The following is a 25,827-nucleotide window of genomic DNA, read 5'->3' on the forward strand; positions in this document are numbered from 1 at the left end:
TAGAGAAGACTGAGGCACCCTTAACTTGGTCAAACAAATCGTCGATTCTTGGCAAAGGGTACTTATTTTTTACATTTAATTTATTCAACTATCTAGAATCAATACATAATCGCAAGTTGCAATATGTTTTCGTCACGAACAATGGTGGTCCTCCCCAGGGTGACACACTCAGGTGAATGTGTCCCTTATCGAGAAGATCTTGTAATTACATATTAAGTTTGGTTAACTTAGGGATTCTCATACGGTACGAGGCTTTTGACACTGGGGTTGTTGTAGGAATTATTTCTTTGGTAAGGTCAATGCTCCTTCTTGGTTGTAACCCCAGAATCTCTTCGGGGAATACATCTACAAATTTTTGAAGTATAGGTATGCTTTCCATAAATGCCATTTTGTCCTTATGGTTGGTATAACCCACTTGTACTACAAAAATTTGACAACCTTCTCAGGCACATTTCTTCAATTGATTTGCAGTAATAGATCGCAAGTTAATATTTCTTTTAATAACCTTAATTTCATGTATATTCCTTCCTTTTGTGAGGAAATTAATTATTTTATCTTTACAATTTATCAATATCCAATGCCCCTACAACCAATCCATCCCAATGAACATGTCATAAGATCCTAAAGGTGACACATTTAAATCTACCTTGATTTGTTGTCCTCCCATTTCTATAGGACAACTTTCCACCTTGGTAGTTACCTTCCATTTGGTCCTAGTGGCTAGTTGTACTAACCAAGACTTTTAAACTTAGTACTTGGAAATTGACATAACTTAACTATTTTCAGATTGACATAACTAATATTTCCGCTAGGTCAATTAAAATAGAGATAGGATGACTAGATATCTTACCTTCAAATTCTTCCATCGCAAGCTAGTACTCTACTTGATGATCTTCTAGAGCTGCATTAATTCTTGCTAAATTTCTAGCTACAACTCCCATAGTAGAGGCTTCTTGAACACTCGCAGTTTGTTCTATCCTAGCCTGGCAAAGATTTTCTTTTTAAATAGTGTGGTTCCCCACAACCCCAACACTACATGGGCGGCTTTTGTGACTGTCCTGATTCTAATTTATTTGGTACTTATGTCTATTTGAATTCACAATTCAATCTAGTTTTATGCTCGCTTTTTCCTGAGCATCCTCCCAATTGCTTCCTAGGTACATATTTATTACCAAGAAACTTGGCAGTCTTATTATGATTAAGAAAGCTTTTCTGTCCCTTTTTTCCATCCAGCCTTTGTTGTTTTCTCCTTTTTACCCATCTTCTAAAAGAAAATAAGAGCTTTCCTAATGGTTTGATCCCTTGTCTTCGGATTATCAAACTCCAACCTCTCCTTCCTGTATGACAACAGGTTTCTTATAAAATGTGCACCTTCACTTTCTCTTCTCGTATATAAGGGAAATAACATAACAGAGAGGTAAACCTGGTTACAAACTCATCCATGGACTGCTGCCCCAATTTTAGATCATGAAACTCTTTCACCTTCTCATCATAAAATCTTTCTATTAGATATTTATCCTTAAAATATTTCTGGAAGATGTCCCAAGTCACTTCTTGCTCATAAATGCTACACATTGTTTTTATTTCCTCCCACCATAAGGTGGCTTTACCTTGCAACTGATAAATCACTAGCCCGGCTTTTAAGTTATCATTATACTTGTAAATCTGAAAATACTTTTTCATATTAACCAGCCAAGCTTCAGCAACCTCTTTTGCCTCTCCATCAAACTATGGGGGCTTTATTTTTTTAAATTCTTGCTACAATTCTATTGTCAACGTCTTAGCCCTCCTCTCATCGGAGGTGTTACCAAACCCTTGCTCATTATCTATTGGATCTCCTTCACTTTCTACATGTTCTCTCTGTTGTCATTATGTCTCTTCCCCATTTCCTTATCTATACTAGGATCTGGATTCCTCTAATTTTTTCTATATGAGATACTTTTCAAGATCCTTTCTTGTTCCAACCTTAATCTCTTATTATTGTCCCTTAAATTCGTCATCTCATCTCGCAATTGTTGGATGGTCTCTAACAACATAGCATTCAAATCTGTATTTCCTTCCCCTAATTGGACCCACATCTCCAGATTGGTCCGATGTCCCACTGCAGGTCCCCTAGGTGGGGTAGCTCAAACTCCCCTCCTCATTCTACTTCAAATACTCCTCACTTTCTCTCTATGCATTATGAACACTTTGGTTATTTTCAATTTCCCACAAGGTCGAAGTGTTGTAACATATGGCTTTGCTACCACTTGTCACATACTTACCACTTAACACATAATTTAACCAAACATAAAAAAAATCTATTATCGTGAATAAGATCAACCACATATATTTAAAAAGAAATTTTGTTAATATAAGCCACACATCGGTATACCTGTTCAGATATTTCAAAGGTGTAATCCATGTTTTAATTAATTACACAGTTGATATTTACAAAGATTATAATGTTCATCGTTGACCCCTTTTTTCTAGTAGTTCGACCTTAAACCATCATTATATATATAGACCATTACATAGTGGAACATTCTCGAAGGGCTTCCAACCGCCAACTGCCAGTCCATAATGGCATGGGTGGATTAGTCATAGTTGTTGATGGATTACTCCTTGATCTAACAACTAAGGTTTTCCTAGGAAGGGTTATGGTAACTAACCCCTACCATGACATCCTCCTCTCTCCATCATTTTGCACCTGCAAGTTGGGCAGAGTGACTCAGTGATTCCACGTGGATCCAATCAGAGCTTCACTAAATTTACCTAGACTACACAATGGTAATAACTTAACACAATCTTTAGGTATTTACATTCTTTTCTAAGAAGGAGTTTACTTAAGTCCATTTAAATCTTGGATAAACTTTGCAACTCTTTTACCTTCCATTGTTACACCATCACAACTTCAACTAGATTGCAACCCTTTGGTGTTATGGTATGTTTCAATGAATGGTTTCTCTTGACATGAGAATGACTTTAATTGTTGAAAGTTGATTCCCAAGGTAACATTCTCGTTGCAAGGAAGACCCATAATTGTTTGTTTACCCTAAATGTTTTTCAAGGCTTCTTATAATGTTATCAAATGAACTTGGCAGGTTGAATTTCGTCGCCGAGCAAGTCCTCTTGCTTCACAAATTAAGTTTTCAGGATCATCCATGAACCTAGTAGAATTTTCCAAGTATGTCTCCAAATAACGTAATGCTTTATGTTCTGGTACCTTCCCTTCGGCCACCGAGACCAAGCCCCAAATTTTGTCTCTTTGTAGGTACCCACAACATATTCCTCGCAATCGTTTTCCTAGGAGAGTCTCAAAGACCATATCGTGCAGATTTTCTATTGGGTATTTTAGTGTTTCTCTATCTTAGGTTCGATTATGAAATATTAATGAGTTAAGCGGGCCCACGTGAGGGTTCTATTTTACTTTTCAAGTTATGCAATCCTTAAAATGTTACTGAAATGGACTTAATTTTGTTATATGTATATAACATCATGTTTCTAGTTATAAATTAAACTTTGCAGCCCAACCTCTGGATGATGGTCTCAGATAGTGAGACTTGTGCTCGAGCATGATGTAGTTTTTTTTTTCGCTATGAAATTGATGAAAGAATGAACTTCACTTCTTAGGAAATTGTAAATATTATTGCCAAGCAGATTTTGGTTAATTCCATCTTTAATTATGGATTCTTTTATTTCATTTCCAACTTTAACACCTATCTTTTTAAATATTCTCTATTGGGTTTCTATTTGTTGGTTACATACATAGGGTTACAAGTATTTTTCCACCTAATTTTATTGTCAAGTTTGGTTAATAGTTGCACTCCCTAGTTGCAGAGGGGGACTGAACTTGGCTTTTGGTTCCTCTACCGTGGCCAGGTCTCAACCCTCTCCAGGACCACCAACAACCCTTAATAAATATTCCTTATAAGCAAAATATTAAAAGAAATCTAACACAGAGATTATGTAAATGGTTATTCCTTAGGAAAAATAGTAATAATGGTTTGTTTTTCTTTGCTTCCCCCTGGCCTAGTTTCTTCCTTATAAATTTCTAGCCTTCTCTCAGGTCAATCATAAAAAGGAGGCTAATCTCGATTACCTCTTAGGTCCCCACTCCTATTGTCTAGTTATGGATTAGTCTCAGGGATAACATACAATCACAAATATACTCATTATGTTCATTAAATATAAACAAAAGAACACTGTGTACACATGAAATATTTTATGTAACTTTCATTATGTTCACTAAATATAAACAAAAGAGCAATGTATATGCATGCAATATTTTCTGTAACTTTCCAATGACTCCTTCACATACTGTTTTTACAGTTTGCAAACCTGTCATATTAACATAAAGGGGTAAAGTTTACATAAATCCACTACTGTGCAATTACAGGGTTTCTTTTCTTTCCACATATTCATTTCTGACACTGTAAAAAAATGAATAAGATTAATTAAACCAACTACTTTTAATGACAGAATACAGACAAGTATACAAATTTACTAGTAAACACTTATTTGATTCAGAGTCTTCCAAGAATTCAACAATGCTAAGTTGATCCTCCCAACCATGGGAAGGGAAATTACGTCCACTTGTAGCCCCCGAGCTTCCACTTTAGAGAAATATGCATAGTCTCATCAAAATACAACAATAGACATCAAGACGACCATCCAGTCTAATATGATCTCGCTCTATGTATGTTCAAGGTTTTCCACTGGCCCAGGTCCAGTTCAAGATTACCTCTAGGTAGCATCTTTCCAACTTCACAGACTACTTATTTCTTTTATGTCCCCAAAGACTCCAGGAAAGAATAACCCCTCTCAGATATTTCTCTTTTATTCTGCAGAGAGAATGACAACTATCATAATTGTCTAACACTTAGAATTCATTACACGTCAACCCTCCTGAACTCCAATAAAAAAAATTCACATAAACTTTATGTAAAATTAAATAATTCACAAAGTCCACTAGGCTTTCCAAGCCCACTTACTCATGGTCTCATGCAATTTATAAAAACAAAAATAAATAACTAACAATAATTTATGCTATCTAGGGGCGTTACATAATAGCTATAAATTAAGATCTATTTCACAATATAACTTAAAGTAATGATTCTATAACCATATTTAAATTTAATTAATAAGAAAATAAAATCTTAACACTTGCATTATATCAAGAATTTTAACCATGGATATTCATGACAACATTACCACTTTCAATAAACTTACAATATAACAAGATTGTTAATCATGTATATTCAGACTCACTTTACCACCTACAAAAAAGTTACAATATAACATGATTCTTAACCATACATATTCACCACTAGATTCTCATGGATGTTATTAACTTGTAAATAGGGTGTTTTATAATAGAGTAGGCTAGTATGATGGATTATCAATACCAAATTCCCAAAAATCATAACTCAATTCAGGATCAAAATATTTTATTTTAATTGAAGTTTATAACATTTTCTTAAATAAATTTGAAAGAAAAAAGGTTATAAATACTTTTGAGATATATATAAACTCTTTATTTTCATTAGTACTAAAAATATTTTGTGGATATTTTATAGAGATTAAATTAATATAATATAAATAATATCGAGATGTAAAATTTATATAATATAAATAATATTCTTAAGAACTAACATAAATTCACGTTAACTAAACTATTTGAGAAATCAAACATCTCCATATACAAATATCCTCTCAAAATTTACACTAATTTTTTTTTATCTCTAAAAATTTAAATTAAAGTAAATGAAAAATAATATAAAAAAGTTAATTATTAATAAATATCTTCAAGCAAAATACTTCCACGAACACCTAAATAATATTTAAACTTTACTGCAAAACCTAAAAAAAAACCAAACTTATGTCCCCAAAAAACACATTTTCTAAATTGCAAAATTGATAAACAAAAATCAATTACAACTTATTTGACTATTAAAAAGCAGAAACTTTTTCAAGAAAGTCTATCGAATAAACATTTGCATATACAATTGTCTTTCCGGATAAGGAACTTCTATAATACTAAAGTTTCAAGGGTACACGGTTTTCCCGACATGATAAACATTAAACAAAGGATTTGTAAAAATTGCTTTGCTCTCCATGATTTACAATGGGAACAACGCTCTGACATACAATAGTTTTTTGTGAAGTGCAGAAGTTTTATGTGTGCACTTCATTAGGAAGATAAGAGCATTAACACTGAAAAGTGAAAAGAAAATGAAAACCTGAACTCAAGTGACACACATGTTTGTCCTCCCATATAGAGGAAAAAGTGCTTAAACTTATTTAGACAAATTTTCTTAAGTTTAATAAATTGAACTTAAGTAAAGTCTGTTTTTGAATTTACAGCTAGTAGCAGAGAGCTTTGCTGGCGATGTCAGGAACCATTTTAAAGAACTAGGTAGCCAGAAGAAAGGTGAACTATATATTACTATGTCATTGAACATTTTGGAAGGTTTCCGTCGATCAGTTGGCCAATTCTCCTGTGAAGGGAAGCGCTATTGAAGTGGCCAAAATCTAACAGCTGCAGGGTTAAAATAGAAACATTAGAATACTTGAAGAAAAGCATTGCAGCTTGAGGGTTTACACACAATAAAAGATTACCTTCGAGTGAATGCTATAAAATACCCTATCATTTATAGCAGAAACCGTAGCATTCACAACATCAAGTCCGGCTTCTTCCAACTCCGTTAGAAGACTAGGGAAGTCGATCTGGTTCTTGAAAATATTTACAGTGACTTGAATACCTGTACCAAATTTGCTAACCCTTATAGTCTGAAATTTGTCCCGTACATTGGAGGATCGAAGCTCCGAAGCTTGCAGGGTTTTATAATTACAGAAGCTGTTGGAAAATGGGTTAACAGTAGCCGGATATTTTAGCACATCTCTTTTCTTTTCGAGCTCTATTAACTTGTTTTGCAAATGACGAATGTGTTTAACGGCTTCCAGCAGTTTGTCCGATAATGTGCATTTTGTCTACAGAAATTACAAACAGAAGTAGAAAAATTACCCACTCTTTTCCGTTCTTAATGCTTATATTGATATGTTTTGTCTACAAAAATGGCAAACACAGATATAACTATTGTCCCTTTTCTTTTCTTTTTAATACTTTTATGATATGCATGAGATACAGATAAACCTCACCTTATTATTTTCTTGAGGGAGTAGCGATAACAGTGTTGAACAAAGAGCTTTCATCTTGCTCCGCCTCTGCCTCTCCACCAGTTTGTGAAGATGCGCATTCCCAATACTTTCCTTGACGGCCTCGTTATAATGACCTCCTCCTCCCGCGGCCGCTTTCTTCATTCGACGGCTCCGCGTCGGTGGGAAAATAGGGTTTACAGAACTCACCAATGAAGATACCGGCAACCTACAGGTTAGGGTTTCAACCAGATCGTCAATGTTGGCTACGAATTGCTGCGGATATTGCTCGACCGCCGGTGATGAATTGTCCTCAGCAATCTGATGAATCTGCACCGCCGGTCCTATAGAAGCTATTCCGAGCGGGCCGTAATCATGTGGCCTTTTGGTGCAGAGGTCTTCAAATATTAGTGACACAGCATCGTCATCAATACAATCAGCGGGTTCAGCAAACTTCACTGGTTTGCTTGGTGTTTGGATCTGAACACCTTCATTAGTATCAATATTACCATGATAATGAGGAAGACACGCTGCTGCCTGAGAATACGAGGACGAACACGGTTGAAATGAATATCTATACGGATAGGTTTTGCTCCGCAAATCTTCCATTTTGAACTCTCCTGCCTGATTAATGAAGATTAGTGAGGACCAATTACCAAATGGAAAATCAGAACCATCAACTCTCTAATCCAACCAGGTGTCTTGCTTGCAAGGCGGAGGGGACTGTTTTTTCCATTCAGATGTTAAGGGAAAAGTAAAGTGGAATGATGGTTACTGGGGTGGATATGGTCTAATCGTTAGGTAGAGAGGTTTGATCCGATAAGATTATATATATTTGGAAATAGTTAGATAAGGATGTTTGATCCAATAAAATTATATATATTTGAAAATAGTTAAATGAGAAAGTTTGATAATACAGAATTATACATAATTGAAAACTGTTTTCGATCAGAATTTTCAGTTAAAATATAGAGTCAAGGAACCTGAATACAGTTTCTCCGTGACTCTGATAAGCCGCAAAAGGAAACGAGGGAGGAATGTGCTGAGCGCTTAGCCGCAACAGGAACAGAGGGAGGAAGTGGAATGCACAAAGAAATTACATCCTCGCACTTGGTAACGTAGTTAATGACTGAAGTAAACTTTTATATTTGAAAAATAGATTGCGTTTGACGTATTGGGCGCATATTATTTTCGACGAGTAATATCGTGTGGTCCACTCATAATTGTCATTGTCATTGGTAAAGTAGATTACAGCTCTACGCCAGCTAGAATTTTCAATTTTTGAAATTATAAAACTTAAAATAAGGTGAGGAAAATTTTATAATATATAAATATTTTTAAATATAAGATTCCATTTTAAGTCTTTGACTTTAGAATTGGGCAATCTTAGATTGGAAATATCAACGTCAACATAAAAATCGTCAATGTGCAAAACACTTGAAATGATCCATCATATATGCATTTCTTAACTTTACAGAAAACACATTATATATGCGTTACTTAACTTTACAGCCAAAACATTTTAAAAAAAATACACATGTTTACTGTAAAGTGAAAACATAAGCACAAGTCGTGTATCATATGGAAATAAAAGAACCAGGAACATTATATATGCATTACATAACTTTACAGCCAAAACACTTTAAAAACCATACACATGTTTACTGTAGGGTGAAAACATAAGCATAAATCGTGTATAATACGGAAATAAAAGAGGCCGTCATTATTAGTCCCTGCCCAAAGGGCCGGCAGGGACTATAGTAATCGGTTTTCCGAATATGCATTAGTACGACACTGAAACCAATGACTTTTTTTCCCTTTTAACCAAAGTTTGTTTATATTAATGAAATTCTTTTTTCTTCTGACCAATTACTGTACTTAAATCTTTTATTTTAACCAATCAAAGGAATCATAGTCTTATTTGGCCTCAAATCGAGGCATTCTTCATTTTAAAACTTAGAGTAATAAGTAAAAGCGTCATATAAATGTTCATATAAATGAACGTTGGTTTAATGCTAGCATTAATTTATAGACATTAAATGTCTATAGTAACATGATATATCATGTATGTCTGTTACTATATATCATGTATGAGAAACAAGCTAGAATGTTTGACATGTCATTGCAGCTTCCGTGTCAAATTTGCAGCTTGCATGAGAACCCAATGGTGCATGCTTGACAATTGTTGTTCGCTTGAGAATCTGATCTGGCCGTGGTCTTCCTTGTTTTAAACCTGACCTCCCTTTGCTGGCCTCCCTTTGTTTCACCTTCCTGGTCACCTAGTAAATGTTGTTGTTCCGCTGGCTTCGTTCGTTGGTTGCTTGTAGGTCACCTGGTAAATGTTGTTGTTCCGCTACATTCGTTGGTTGGTTGCTTGTTACTTACAGATTAATGTAACAGATTAATGTTGTTGTTCCGGCGGCTTCGTGTTCGGCCTGACATCCTCTAGAGATGGAAGAAGCTGCGAGGTTCTTGCAGGCGACTTTGATAGGCATCCAGTTTGGCTTTGCATCGTCTACAAAAAATCGCAAGTAGCATCAACGGAATAGAGAAGAAACTGTTAAAATTCTAGACTATTCAAACGTCTCCTCTGTCATCGCCTTCATATAGTTGTTGTCGAAATGCAAATACAATAGATCTTATAAAGCAAGCAATTGGTTATGTGATTAAAACCCGTAACGAAAGCTATCAGACCTAGAAAGCAAGAAATTGTAAAGCACAAGTGATTCTCTGGATAGATATGAAGGCTATATTTCTGTCATATATTAAATCTATCTGTGAGCTTGGGATTTTTATATTGTTGCCCACATAACGCCAAACAGATATTGACTTCTAATGACCTATAAACATATGTAATCTAGTGTTAATCTGAAACCCCTGCTGGAAATGCCACGACGACTCATTCAATGCGAATTGAACTCATGACCACAGATTGACAGAAATCCCCATCAATCTAATCATATCTTACAGTATGGAAATTCCCTATTTACATGCATATATGCAAACGCCCTCATCAATCAACAAACAGAAAAATTCAAGGCTCACCGCTACATTAATTTGAGTTCGTCAGATCATCCACCTCAAAAATTGCCATTTAAACCCATCTTGAACCTGTGCAACCGAAATACAAATGAACCTGTGCAACCAAAATACATGGAATCCACCAAATTCAGTTGTCATTGGCATACGTGGAGTTTGTTAACATAGTTTCTGTAAAGCTCTTCTGCCGGTTGGGGCTGGGGGTGTGTTTTATAAATGTAATAATGCACCATCCATTTTTTACCACATGCCCTATGTGTGTAGTGCCTGCATTGAATCCAATGGTAGGAAGCAAGCCTCCGCTTACTTGTTTGCATTGTTGCCTTATCACTCTGATAGCATTCTGTCCACTGTTAGTCGAGTGTAAGGATTCCCTGCACTGGGAGGATGGACTAAATCCAATGGGTATGGGTGGCTTGCTAGTTGGGAGAGGATCCAAGAGCTGGTGAGAGAAAGAAACCGTGGAAGGCTGGGCTGGGAGAATAAACTCGGGCTTCCTTCATCGAACTTACAGCTTCGACCTGACAAACTGCCTGAGAGGAGATATCTTGTTTCCTTCTCTCGCCTGCTTGCTTCGACCTAATTGAGTCCCTTTTGCATAGTCCCTCCTACAGGAGCCAACATGACCTGAGCTTTTCTTGTGGATCGGTCCCAGCGAGTGACTGTGCAAGACAAACTATCAATGGCAAGGTCTAGGCAGGCTGGAGAAGCATGCATAAGTTCAAAGGCAGGGAGCAAGAAGATGATATCTATCAGGCGGTAAGGTGTAGATAAGGTTACATGTTATTCGACCTGTCTGTCCACTATACAACTTTCATGTGGCCACGTTTCTTTGTGCATGCAACATTTGGCAGACTGTCATATTCATTTTTCTAACAACATATTCACTTTACTAATCATTTTTATGAACTTCAATTTATGTTTAAATATAATAAATTATTTGGTTGAAAAATAACACACTCAATAGACGGTGTTTACCTTTCGTTTAGTTTTCTTTGGATAGATTAATATATGATCCAACTGTTTGAAGGCTTTTGTATTGATAGATTATACCCTGCACTATGATAATTGATACTCTTTTATACCAAAGGGCTTATATTAATTAGTGGAGCATGTGCAGGTGATTTTGGCCTTGCCAAATTGCTTAAGGCAGATGATCTCACTTCTTCATGCAGTCTGCAGGAGCAAGTGGGTGTCAAGCTGGGGCTTGTTGCAACTATTTTTGTAAAAACTCATTGCAGCCATTTGATTAGCTATGATGGCCCTCTCCACAGCCTGAATGTTGTTCACATGAAAGTGCGTGTGCTCGGTACGTAGTCATACAAAGGCAGCCTTGGAGGCCAGATGTTGTTCACATCTAAGGGAGTGTGGGTGGTCTGTAGCTGTACATAGGCAGCCTTGAAGACCAAGACATTAGAGAAGAGATTTGGAACCACAGTCTCCATGGCCTCAAAATTTGAATTGGGTCCTTCAAAGATTCCTGTGGTAATGACTTGAGACACTTTTTTTAAGAAGCATATTCATTTGGGATTTCTGGGAATATTGGGGAGAGTTGTATTTATTTGAAATTGCTTTAATAGCTAGGTCTGTACTACAATCTTGCATAGGATTTTGGGGCGAATCATGAACAGAATGAAACTTTGTGAATGTTGATTGATCAGATTGGAATTGGGGTTGTGGTTTCGACTCATTAGGGAATTTGTGTGCTCATAGGAGGGACGGGATTCGATTTATCGGGTCTCTTCAGTCTTGGTTAGTCATTTTGATTAACATCGAGGACAATCTATAAACACAAAATTAGGTGACCCTTCGGTCCAGTTTCTAGGGCATCCACCAGCCATACCAATGCGTTCCTCCAAACCCTAAGATTATCTTATACCCAGGTTTGTTAATGCAAAGAATCTTAATCCATATTTTATCCCTAATTAAAGCCTTCTCAAAGTCGCTCTCACCCTTTAAGACCTCCATGGCTGCGTAGTATACTTTGTTGTCGATGCAGGTCCAGGTTTCGAAGGTCCACCCCAGCATCGATGTATACCACTTTGAATTCCATCCTAGCAAGGGCTAAGCCGATGTGGATACCACCTAGAATTCAATCCTCGCAAGGGCTAACCCTATGTTTTCCCTTTACGCCTCCGTTGCCGGATGTGATTACCATGATTCTAGGGATTTCACCAGCTAATTGGGGTTTTCTATCCCACTGCAAATTGCACCGAGACACCCACTGTTTCCCTCTGGCTCTTTGGGGGTTACCGCTGGAGTTCACTCTAAATCCACATGAATAATCAAAATGACTCCAATTCCACAGAAATAATCAAAATGAAATAACAAACACAATGCATAATAAATAGTGTCGATTGCTATTTTTTGTGCAATAAAACTTTAATTTCACAATAAATAGTGTCGGTTGCTACTTTTTGTAGCATAAGAAATTTAATTTCACAGAACAAAATGGCTCCAATATCACCTATCTCTGAGCATTCTACGGATAGATTGGCCTCTGAAAATTCTACAGATAGATTGGCGAGCACCTGAGTCTTACCTGTTTGCATCTCCTAAAACAGTGCAATCACATACTGATCATAAGTGAGTCCTATCAATGGAGTTTACTCTGTTATTCGTTCTTCAACAGTGCTAGTAAACCCTGCCTCACTCTTAAAACTTTTTTTTTAATTTTTTGTGAGCAAAACAGTGACACAACATATTGATTAACAGGTTGTACCTAATACTGTTAAGAAACTATCTAAAATTTTGACGAGAGAAAGACTCCAAACAAATACTGACTGAGAGGTGGTAACTGGTACTATTAAGAGACACGTTGTAGCTAATATACAGAGAACACTTGATGCATGTTTAATATATTTGTTTTAACGAGGAGATCTAGGGCAGAGTATAATATATTTGTTGGAGGTGTATTTCTAGGGCAGAGTATAAAATATTTATCTTAACGAAGTGTTCTAGATGATCTAGGGAAGATTTACAATTGGGGCTTTAAGATGGCAGTACCAGAGTCTTAGCCTACACACATGTCAGAAGCACTGTTTGTATATTACTATGATTTCTAAAAAATGCAAAGCAGATCAATTTCCATGGCCTGCCAACCCATTGTTATGCATGGTCATTGAATATTTGACTCATTTAAATAGTTCAATACTATGCATCACAGTATGTGTCAAAAGTAATATCATTTAATATGTGAACTGATGTTGTTTAATTCAACCATGCAGGGTGTTGGCACTCCAAACTACATGTGTCCTGAGCTTCTTGCAGATATCCCCTATGGCTTCAAATCAGATATTTGGTCATTAGGTATGATGTATATTATTTCTATTGTTTGGTTTCCTACAGTGTATATAAACATTGCTAACATGTTTACAAATGTTTGTGAATTCTGATAATGCATTTTACAATTTTCTCTATGCTTTTGCAGGTTGTTGTATGTTTGAGATGACTGCTCACTGACCTGCATCAGAGCATTTCTAAGCTTCTTCCCTCTGTATATGGTTTGTGGGTGCTTCAGATTTTCATGATGAAAGGACTGAAATTATAGATGATCATGTGGTGTGGAATGTTTTTGTCTTTTACGAGATGACCTTCCCAGCTGCAAATCCTTCGTTCTTTTAGCATCATTTTCCACATCCCATTAACTGTGTTCTCCACAGTTATTTTAGTATAGTATACATGAATGTTTGCATCTTTCTTAACTGAAATAAAGATTAACATGGATGACTGCATTGATCATGTTCATTATGTTCCCATCATACGGGTGCATGGTTTGTACATTTAGTATAACCTGCAATTTGCTCTATTGCAGTGCTTTATTCATAAACATGGGTGCCATCCATTAAGGTTACTGATCCTACCCAGGAGTGTAAAGTTCTGGAATCTGTTTCCATCATATGTGCTTGAAGTCTGATTCCTTCAGCTTTTGCAAACAGAGATGATATTAAATGAACAATCATTATAATCAAGGACTTTGACAGATTCGTAATAACTTGTAACATCAACAAGGAGTTATCAGAATTGTTCATGCAACTAGGTGCTTGCAAAAATTGACCCGACATTGCGTTTAGGCTTATCTTTCTGAATTTTCTTAGGAATGTTGCATGATAGAGAGGTCAAATGCTGTAACTTGCTTTTGCAATATTATATGGTGTGTATAATAAGTTTCACACTCAACTGCCAAAACCTCACTTGCAATCTAGCACCAAGATTTTATTTGAGATTTTCCCCTGCTGTCAGATATAGCACTTAATTTCCAATTTACTTTTGTCGTCACATACATCATTTCATATGGCATCTGCCTCCGATGTCAGATAAATCACTTAATTGCACCGATTGCTCACTTCACTGCACCTACTGCATATCAAATTCCACACCCTCCATCTTGCAACATTGAAATGGTAAGTTTTTTGTTTTATGGTGATCATTAAATACCGGTTTGCTCCAATAAATGCTCCTCATATTGGATTATATCCTCTCCAATCTGATCTTCAAGTATTTCAACTCCATTTCAAATCAGTCCGTATATGTACTTACTTCTGCACGTGTCAGAAATTTATCCCGCATTCAAGCCTTGCGATCTTGCACGGCTTTCCTTATTTGGTTGTACAGTAAAATATTCTCAAAAACTCAGTTCCATTCACACTTAAAACCAGCTTGCAAACATGTTGAACTCTTTTATAAATTGACACAAGCAATGCCTAATTTCTCTCCTACAAAACAAAACCACCTTCTGCACCTACATCTTGACATACATCTCTCTGCTTCACATAACATGGAATCCATTAGCATAAGCCAACTTACTCAACTGGCAACATTGTTTCTCTTAGCACTTGTTCTCATGACTGTTCTAATTATGGACATCGTAAAAGTCGAAGAACAAAGAAAAAAGAAATCAATAAAACAATAACATCTCGAATGAGGAGCATAGGAATCTACAACAAGTACTTGGCTATTAGACTATGCATCTATTGCTTCTGCCTCTACATCATCTTTGCCAGGGAATAGAAATAACTGGCTTTTGGGTTCAATTCTTTTCCTTCTTCTGCGTATGGTTTTGCACAATGATTATGGAGTATATTTGAGTTACAACTCACATTGTTGAGGAGAGATTGTCAAAATTCTGAATCTCAAGCATATTTTTGCATTATCTTACGCGTTGTCTTAATTCCCATCTTCCTTCTCTGTTACAGGTCTATACACAAAGTCATGTCCTATATTCTTCTCCAAAGAAACCACCTTGGTTTCAATCCAAATACGCGTCACTGCTTGTATGGATTAGTAAGAGCTCTGATTTCTAAAAAGAATGGCGTTACGCGAACCTCACATGCTTTTCAATTTTAAGAGAGGTTGTTGACTTCTTTGCAACATAAACACTGATATTTTGTTTCCTCATATATCAAAGTTGGTTGATTACTTGTTGTCTTCATGACACTCCCTCCAGATCCAATTCAAGTTTCTGGTTTTGCTCCTTCACCATCAAGGCAGGTTCCAAACAACATCCCTCATGTGGTTACAGAAATTCCTAAGAAACAGAAAACAAGTACTTTAAGGACTGCACTTGGGCCTTCTCTTGGAGGGTTTACACTACTAGGAATGGTGGGATTTTTGGGTTACTGGTTAATCAGGTACAGGGAGATGTCAATGATTACAAAACTAGAATATCAAGCTGACAAAGGAGAGGCATTGCAGACTGCCCTGATTGGAAATATGAAAATTTCCTCCATATTGCATAAGGATAAATCTCATACTTTCCAGTTTTGTTTGGCAGCAGTTGAAGTTTAGTGGTTTGCACCTGTTTTTCTCCATATTGCATAAGGATAAATCTCATACTTGGAGATTCACTGTAAGTCATCTAGAGTTGTCAGTGTAAGTCATTTAGAGTTGTCATTGCAAGAAGCTTCGTTGTTATCAATTGTTTGAGACAATTTTCTATATATATGAAAACTTTCTGAAAAGAGTATCAGTCTGCTTGATAGGTCTAATGTCTATAACAATAAGATTCTTTGACTTATATGCTAGCAGAGTTGGAAATATTTAGTGGGTGTCAAGTTAGCCTTCTCAGTGTTGATATTTCAAAATGGATGGTCAAATATATTTATATGTAACAACGTAATTTATGGCCACGTAAGTTCTTCTTTTATTGATTTCCGGAGTTTAGCTTACGATTGGCTCTGTCTCTGAGCAAAGGGATGCCAGTGGATCAATGGATTGAACTAAGTCAACAGCCTTTGCCTTTCCTGCTTCTTATTGTCGTGCTTATAGGTTGACCTAATCTATTTATTTCTCTTTACTTTAGAGGATAAGGTCTCTATTTTAGAGCCTCCAATCGCTAGCTAGAAGGTAAGGAGAGAAATTTGGCCTTTTTTCTTATTCTACTCTCTCTGCTCTGTCACAATAACAATCTGTCTCTCTGTTAGTATCTCTGTCTGTTCATTGACTAATTCCATTGCATGTAAGTAATGCCTTTGCATCACTAATTACATCAATAATTGCATCATGTAAGTAAGAAAATTGATTTGGTAAAGCACATGGCTAGATCATCTGTATTATGTAGCTTAGTTCATCTGCATTAAGGAAGTAACTGATTGTTTCACTATGGCACGCCCACTACTGCTTCATAGTGTGTATTGTTAATGTCTCCCGCTCATATCCTCTTCCTGCTCATATCATCTCTTGCATTCAATCAATCGATTTCAATCAAGAAATCATGGCATTTTATTGATCAAGTAATCAAAGCTTAAGAGAAGGTAATGCGTTGATTACCTCCTTGGTTCACTAGCACCTTCTATGTTGTTTCACTAGGACCTTCCGTCAAGTAGCAGTATCTCCTTCGGTAAATAGCTATAACGTTGACTAGCTTCTGGGTTCACTAGGCCCTTCTGTGAATAGGTCGGATTGTCAGATCTGTGAATAGCTCCAAATAAAGTGACCTTATGTAAGCCTCCTTATCTAGGGCTTATCTATTCCAAGCTTATCTAGGGTAATACAAGCTTATCTAGGTAGGGCTTATCTTATGCTTTTGTCAAGCTTAGCTAGGCCAGCCTATCCTTGGTTCCTTATGTCAGCATAAGCCAAGCTTATCATAATGTGAGCAAGGAAGGTTATGTAAGGTTGGTTGTTACCTTATAGCTAGGAAAAATACAGTGACCTTCTATCTCTGCTCTGAATGTATCTGTATCTGGTTGGGTGACTAGCTAAGGTTGACTAGCTCCTTGTCTCACTAGGCCCTTCCGTGAATAGGTCAGATTGTCAGATCTGTCAATGCATAAGCCAAGCTTATCTGTTGTAAGCTTATCAGCTTAGATATTGGAAGCTTATGTTGTCTAAGGAATCCAATCCTTCAATCCTGGACTACCGGTCTTTAAAACATAGCTAGTGAAGAAACGCTAAAAAAGGCATATATATTGACTAAGAATTTCCAGGTTAATAACCCCAATGAGGAATCCATCGTCTGGGACCCCCATGTTGCTTTATATTGATAAAGAATAGCAAATAACATGGCATGCGTCCCTTGCCTGGTATGCGTCCAATGCCATGAACTTGTGCCACTGCCTAAGGAGATTCCACTTACATAAGGTCACTTTGCTAATCGTAGCTATAAGGGAGAATAACGCCTGGTCCAACCTCATTGCGTCAGGGGCTTGGCGGTGGGCGAAGCAACTGTGAAAGTAGCTATCAAAGTATTTCATAGCTATCATTTCATTTACTACCCTTCTGTATCACTCAAACTCAAAAAGCCTAGATCTGAGCGCAGGGGCTATCGTAAAAGAACTTCAACTGTTATAACTAGAGATATCAGCTCATCCTCCTGATGAACCTCCCTGCCTTGTGTGCATACACTGCCTCATGAACCAATGTATGAGTCAAGACATTCCTTCTGCATAAAAAGTGCTTCTCTGTCTCTTATTTAAGGATAATAACGAACTATAGCCTTTGCGGTGGGCTCTATTCCGTCCGTCAGGGGTGGGCTCCAGGGGTCGGCTCTCTGCACTAGGAGAGCACTGCCAACCTCTATCCATAATAACCACTGCCTAAACCATGAACCCTTATTCCTAGCGTGCCTCATCTACCTTATTTATATTAAATAATGTGGAAAGCCTCCGTCTGAACTAGCTTAGGTAACCTTTATGAATTGTGCTCAACTTGATGCAGGGACTTGCTGCCTCGCAGCTTCCCTTGTTTGAAGTTAAAAAAGTTAGTAAAAGATTGATAAAATGAAAAAGTTGTGAAAGATTGAGTTGTCATCATTATTTGAAGTTAAAAAATTTAGTAAAATATTGAGAAAATGAAAAAGTTATGAAAGATTGAGTTGTTGTTTGTACTATTAGGTGAACCATTGAAATTACTTGAAGTTTAAAAAATTGGTGAAAGACTGAGATAATAAAAAAGTTAGTGAAAGATTGAATTGTTGTTTGTATTATTGATTACTCCTTGGAATACTAAGTACTCGTTAAACCTAAAAAATTAAAAAACTTAGTAACAATTAAATTACTTAAAGTTAAAAAAAGTTGATGAGAAATTGAAATAATAGAAAACTTAGTAAAAGATTGAGTTACTATTTGTACCACTAATTACTAGTTGAAGCACTCATTAAGTTAGTAAAAGTTAAAAAATGTATGACGTACTCATTAAACTTAAAAATGTTAGTAAAAGTTAAAAAATGTATGCCCTCGCTCATTACTCATTAAACGTTAAAAAAAGGGGTACTCTTTTTAGAATGTTAGGTATGGTTAAGTTTTTCTTAGTTGACGATTGAATTTTGTATTTTAAAAAATTAAAAGAAATCTTTATATTTAATGATTAGTTATGTATTTTTATCATCATTTAAATATGAAATAAAATTATTAATATAGAACTATTAGGTGAAAAACATAATGACAAGTGTAATATAGATCAATGCGAGGAATTTCAATAAATTAACTAATTAAAAAAAGTTAGTAGTAGTGGATTCTAAAATGGATGTTATATTAGTGGATTGTAAAACAGGGAGGATGATGTTAGATGCTAAAATTGGTGGGTGCATGGTGGGTTTTAAAAAGTATGGGATGGTGTTGCGTGCTATAAGGGGTTAGATGTTGTTGGAATTTTATCTTTGTTTGAGTGTTCTAATGTGGTTCCTAAGGTTGTTCCTAAGGTTGCAGGTGGAGACATTGCATTTTTGCTTCAAAGGTAAGGGGTTAGATGTTGTTGGAATTTTATCTTTGTTCGAGTGTCCTATTGTAGTTCCTAAGGTTGTTCCTAAGGTTACAGGTGCAGACATTTCATTTGTGTTTCCGAGGTTGGTTGCTAATGTTGGCATTGGAGATATTGCTTAGATTTATGTTCGACACGTTCCCTGCTCTTCTGTTGTGAAAAGAGTAAGAGAGCTTACCCATGTTTAGAGGAACATTCACTATAAAGCTAATTTATAGATTTTTGTGTTAAGAGAAAATATTATGACCTTTTATTAAATGTTAATTCTTTAGTTATTTCTTTCTATAAAATGAGAATACATTTAAAGGAAAACATTGTAGAAGAGTTCATGGAAGAATAAGTAGCATATTAAAAGTTTAATGTGTGTAAATATGAATTGTAGTGTGAAAAGTTAAATGAAGCAACTAGAGGTTAACAGAAGCCTTAGCTGGCTTACGAGCAACTATGGAACAGTTATGGAACTGTGGTTTGTGGGGTTACTCTCTTAGGGCTGAGTGGGGAATCCAACATTGTTATTTAGTGGACTTAGTAAAATTAGAAGATGTAGATAATCTGTAACTTTAATCTTGGAAGTCGTAGGATAGGCATGAGACAAAACTAGAAAGTAGTTGGGGCATACCTGTTGAACGCAGTTGGGTTCAAGAGGAAGCTTAAGCTTTATATTGATTTTGGTAATGAAACCCAGAAGCTTCAAATTAAATATGGAACTAGCTAAGAATTTGTTGCATATCCCAAATGCTTATTTCCTGGATTCATTACATAAGTATCCATTTACTAGCAATAAGATTCATAAATTCCTAAAAAAAGGAAAATTGCAGTGCATCATTTCAGGATTTCTTTAGAAAAGAGATAGATTATACTTGTTCAAGCATCAACCTTGTTGAGTGAAACCCTCGTCTAGAAGTTGGGTCACAAGGTTCACACACACAAACACACATATATAACCAGAAAATAGTAACAGTGTAAGGACAATAGAATAAATTTAATAAATTTGAATCACAACAGTGATAATCTAAGGAATGTAGAGAGGCCAAAAGAGAAGTTGAAACCCTCACGGGTCTACCTAATTCACTAACACACGTGTCATAACCGTTAAGGAAGAAGAATAAAAGGTCAAGTGAAAAATTTGCTGGCATTATGATACAGGCGTTGTCCTTGATGGCAATTCAATCAGATGAAATATCACAGTACAACAGGTTAACAACAAAGATTTACGATCAGACTACACAGAATGAAGAAAGAGAGGTATGCGTAGGTTTACCTTTACCAAGCTACATATACACGCAAGTTCACTAACCACAAGTAGCGTATACATACACATGCACTTTCACAGAAGGAAAAGTGCGTATACCTTGGAAAAATAAGTTTTTTGTCCGAGGTATTTGGTCCATGGTATTTTGATCCATGGTATTGGTCCAAGGTATCTAGTCCAAGGTATTGACCCTAGTTATTTGGTCCAAGGTATCTGGTCTAAGGTATTGACCCTAGTTATTTGGTCCAAGGTATTGGTCCTAAGTGGTTTTGGTCCATGATATCTAAAAAGGCCTAAAACTATAAAAGGAGGAGAAGATCATTAGGCCAGGTGTCTAAGTATCAAATATCTGATGAAGTGTGAGATCTAGTATGTAGGTTATTGGCTTATGATGTTGTGCTTGATCTGAACCAAGGATGAACCTTAGCGGTTGATGAAGGATAAGATCTAATGATGGATCAAGATCTTAAGGCTTGAGATGAATTATCATTATGTGGTATCATGTATAGTCTAGATCTGAATACTGACGCATGTGTTATTTTGTAAATATTATGATCTGAGTATAACTGAAGTCTGGAATAGCTGTAGAATTATGAATTAATATTTGCAGACGTATATGCTGGTTGGCCTTGAGAAAAGCGTGTATACGCACATGTTCAACACATGGAAGTAGAGTATACCTTATAAAATATGTTTCAGTTATTTTTGTTTGCTGTTGCATAGTTTTGGGTTCTGGTTACTATATTCTAGTGACAGTATTCTGACTACTCAGATTGACTGTGATTTAACGATGGGTTGTCAGAGTGATTGATTGATTCGGCTATGGTTGATTCATAAAGTGATGATTGAGTCTTAGTGATTGGTTGATACAGATGTATTTGATGATTAAATTGTAGTTATGATGTTGTTCATGGATCCAGTCTGAAAATTTATGAAACGTGGTCCTTGGAGGAAGAAAGAAGGTCGTAGCCTTCTATAGGTCGTTGCCTATGTACTAGTAAACATATCGGCTAGTACAAGAATTAGGGGTTGTAGCTCCCTTCCAGTAGAAGCTATAGAATGAGATAAGGTTGTAACCTTCTATGGCCAGAAGCCTACGTACTAGGATAAGTCTGCACCAGTACAAGATTTTAAATAGATTTTCTTATTATTAAAAGAAGACAGAGACGACAACAGAAGGTGGTTGTCACCCACATTGGGTTTCCACCTTATATCTTGGTGTTCATGTGTGTTTCCTATCTATGATGATTTATTATGCTTTTACTGCAGTGTCTAATAAATCTCTGATATACTGGTTATAGTTCAATGCATCAAAATTTCTATGCATATATGTTGGTTGCTTTAAGTACAGTCGTGTATACATGCTAGTTCACTTAGCTGAAGTAGTGTATAAAAATCTGTTTGAGAAATTAGATTATTGATCTGATAATATTGATTCACCCCACCTCTCAGTATTAATTCCAACAAAATCTACAAGAAACAGTCCCTCAGACTCTGTCGAGAAAGAGTTACAACAAGGAGTTTGTTGTGGGAACTCGCAAGAGATAAAAAAACTGGGGCTTCACCTTAGAAGTTGTAGGACAGGCAGTAGACAAAAACCAGTAAATAGTTGGGGCATACCTGTTGAGTGCATATAGGTTCAAGTCCACATACAAAGGTTGTTTTGCAAGGTTTAGACACACACACACATAAGTAGAAAATAGTGACAATCTAAGGACTGTAGAATAAATTTAATAAATTTAAATCACCTTTGTCGTCAGATTAAAAATCGAGCCATCAACATCTAAGGTTAATCCACTTGGGCTAATGGAGACTAGCAGTTGTTGGTTGGAAGCTCTTATAGAATGCTCCAACAGGTATAAAAACATCTTGATACGAACAGGTTAAGGATGGAGTAGGGCAACTGGAGTAATTTTCAGAAGTTAAGTACTACATTAACAATGATAGTAAACCAAAGGTGCCTTAATTAATTCATGCGAAGTTCCCTGAGAATTTAATAAAATATATGTATAGCCATCGTGGAGTTACTTAATTATGATTTTCAACATAAAAAAATTGAACGGGTATTGTTAATATGCCATTTATTTATGTTAAGAGGATGAGGCCCCATTGTTTGATGTTAAGGTTGTGTGGTAGGTTTTAAACCCATGTGTCATTCAAGATTTTATGAATTTTTAATTTGAACTTTTATTAACATTAACCTAGAGCTTGATATGCGTAGAGACTGATAGGTTCATACACACACACACATAAACACATATATAAAACTAGAAAATAATGATAGTCTAAGCACCGTAGAATAAATTTAAAAATTTAAATAACCTCTACTTCCAGATTAGAAATCAAGCCATCAACGACTAAGGTTAATCCACTTGTGCTGATGGAGACTAGAAGTTTTTGGTTGGAAGCTCTTCCAGAGTGTTTCAACAGGTATAAAAACATCTTGATATCGAAGCATTAGGGACGAAGTAGTGACAACCAGGGTCAATTGAAGAACTTAAATATTACATTAACAATGATGGAAAATCAAAGGTGCCTTAATTAAATTATGTAGAGTGCCTGAGAATTTAATAAACTATATGTATAGCTGTTATGGAGTTAATTAATAATTATTTTCACCATAAAAATATTTCAACATGTATTAGTAATGTGTCATTTATTTATTTAAGAGGGTGAGGACCCGTTGTTGATGTTACGGTTGTATGCTAGATTATTTAATTTGAAGTTTTATTAACATTAACCATGAGCTTGATATGTGTAGAGACTGATAGGTTCACACACACACACACACACACACAGATATATATATATATATATATAGATATATATATATATATATAACCAGAAAATAGTGACACTCTAAGAAGTGTAGAATAAATTTAATAAATTTAAATTACCATAGTGACAATCTAAGCATTGTAGAGAGACCAAAAGAAAAGTTGGAACCCTCACGGGTCTGCGCAGTTTGCTAACACATATGATCTAACCTTTAAATGAAGAACAATAAAAACCCAAGTGAAGAACCTATAGGATATAATCCCTCAGACTCTACCAAGAAAGAGTTACAACAAGGAATTTGTTGTGTGAACTTGCAAGAGATAAAAAATTGGGGCGTCGTCTTGGAATCCATATGATAGGTAGTAGACAAAAACTAATAAGTAGTTGGGGAATACGCGTTGGACACGATTGGGTTCAAGAACTCATCCAATGGTTGGGCCATAAGGTTTACACACAAACACACACATATAACTAGAAAACAGTGGCAATCTAAGGATTGTTGAAAAAATTTAATAAATTTAAATCACCTATATGGTTAGATTAGAAATTGAGCCAAGAACGGCTAAGGTTAATCCACTTGGACTGATGGAGATTGGAAGTTTCAGGCTGGAAGCTCTTTTGGAATGTTCTGACGGGTATAAAACCATCTTGATACTCAAGGGTCAAGGATGGAGTATGAGCAACCAAGGTTAATTGTAGAACTTAAATATTACATTAACAATGATTGTAAATCCAAGGTGCCTTAATTAAATGTTGCGGAGTGACCTCACAATTTAATAAACTATATGTATAGTTGTTGTGGATTTAATTAATTATGATTTTGACCATAAAAACATTTGAACGAGTATTATTAATGTGTCATTTATTTATGTTAAGAGGGTGAGGTCATGTTGTTGATGTTGGAATGTTTGCTAACTTGTAAAGCCATGTGGCATTTAAAATTTTATGATTTTTTAATTTGAACTTTTATTAACATTAACCTAGAGATTGATATGCATACACACTAATAGTTTTGAAAATCAACTTTATATTACATACAAACAAACCCTGACATAATTACTACTTCCATGGGTAATTTTTTTTATTAAAACAAGATATTAACAAATTAATCTAGAGCATCAAAAAACCAGATATTTATTTTGGTAATGAAACCCAGAAGCTCAAAATTAAATATGGAACTAGCTAAGAAATTTATGCATAACTCAACTGCCTATTTCCTAGATTCATTACATAAGTCTCTATTTACTGGAAATAAATTAACAATTTCTTAAAAAAAAAGAACTGTAGTTCATCATTTTAGGCTTTCTTTAGCAAATAGGTATATTATACATGTTCGAGTATCAATCTTGCTAACCAAAACCCTCGTCCATAGGTTGGGTCGTAAGGTTCAAACGCGCAAGCACACACACACACACATATAACCATAAAATAGTGACAGTCTAAGGAATATAGAATAAACTTAATAATTTAAATCACCATGGTGATAGTCTAACGACTGTAGAGAGACCAAAAACGAAGCTAGAACCCTCATGGGTCTCCACAAATGACTAACACATCTTAGCTAACCCTTAAATGAAGAACAGTAAAAACCCAAGGGAAAAATCGACAGGATATAGTCCCTCAGATGCTACTGGGAAACAGTTACAGTAAGGAATCCATTGTGGGAAATTTAAGAGATAAAAAATTGGGGCTTGGTCATGGAAGTCATAAGATATGCACTAGAAAAAATCTAGAAAGTAGTTGGGGCATACCTATTGAACACACCTAGTTTGAAGAGGAATCTTAAAAGCTCCTCTTATGGAATTGGAAGGACCTGGTGAGTAAAAGGGTTCACATCAGAATTAGCATTGAAAAGTATTTAGGATAACCAAACGAACATGGGATTTCTTGAAATGGACCTGTTACCTTTGAAAGCGACATTCAACGAGTAAGTCCATCCTCGTACTAAGAAAATTACCCAATGATTTCGGTCGGAGTGCCATAAGTTTCAAGCTTGTTATGGACCCCAACAATGTAACCCTGCATGGTAAAGAGCTACAAAAATTTAGCTAGTATTTCGATGAATTTAAGTAATGGTAAAGACTTTATAAATCGAAGAATGTACCAATGAATACCTTTGTAGAAGTTGCATGAAACATTGTGGTCATTTGGTTGAATTTTTCCTGCAGCCGCAGATTCACCTTCCAAAACTTGCAGCAATGGAATGGTGTTGAAAGGAGGAAGTCATCACAGAGGTTGGTTAACCTAACCCTATTTGAGTAAACATATGCCATCAAATTAGAATGGACCTTTTACCTTCAAAAGTCACGTTCAATCAGTAAGTGTGTCCTTGTATTGAGAAAAATCCCTAGTGAATTTGGCCAAAGTGCCATAAGTTTCGAGCCTATTGAAAACCCCAACAGTGTAACCTTACATCATAAGTA

The 25,827-nt window shown here is 35.9% G+C and overlaps 1 protein-coding gene across 2 annotated transcripts in view; it reads right to left on the minus strand.

The window, feature by feature from the left end:
• Window positions 1-5,984: 5,984 nt before the first annotated feature.
• The window catches only part of LOC149160018 (uncharacterized), a 283,706-nt gene continuing 263,863 nt past the window's right edge, over window positions 5,985-25,827 (minus strand). Inside the window, exons 2-4 of one of the 2 annotated variants that reach the window (XM_089433618.1) lie at window positions 7,141-7,761; window positions 6,601-6,972; window positions 5,985-6,520 (exon numbers count right to left, since the gene is read on the minus strand). In XM_089433618.1, the coding sequence (XP_089289744.1) occupies window positions 6,428-6,520; window positions 6,601-6,972; window positions 7,141-7,746 (1,071 nt within the window). In that variant the 5' untranslated portion in view covers window positions 7,747-7,761 and the 3' untranslated portion in view covers window positions 5,985-6,427. Of the gene's footprint in view, window positions 6,521-6,600; window positions 6,973-7,140; window positions 8,019-25,827 lie in introns of those variants that run through there. The other variant, XM_089433617.1, reaches the window with a different exon arrangement.

The sequence above is a fragment of the Pinus tabuliformis genome, chromosome 5_2, assembly GCF_031772625.1.
Source record: "Pinus tabuliformis cultivar Carrire ecotype Pingquan chromosome 5_2, CPIR1, whole genome shotgun sequence".
NCBI lineage: Eukaryota > Viridiplantae > Streptophyta > Pinopsida > Pinales > Pinaceae > Pinus > Pinus tabuliformis.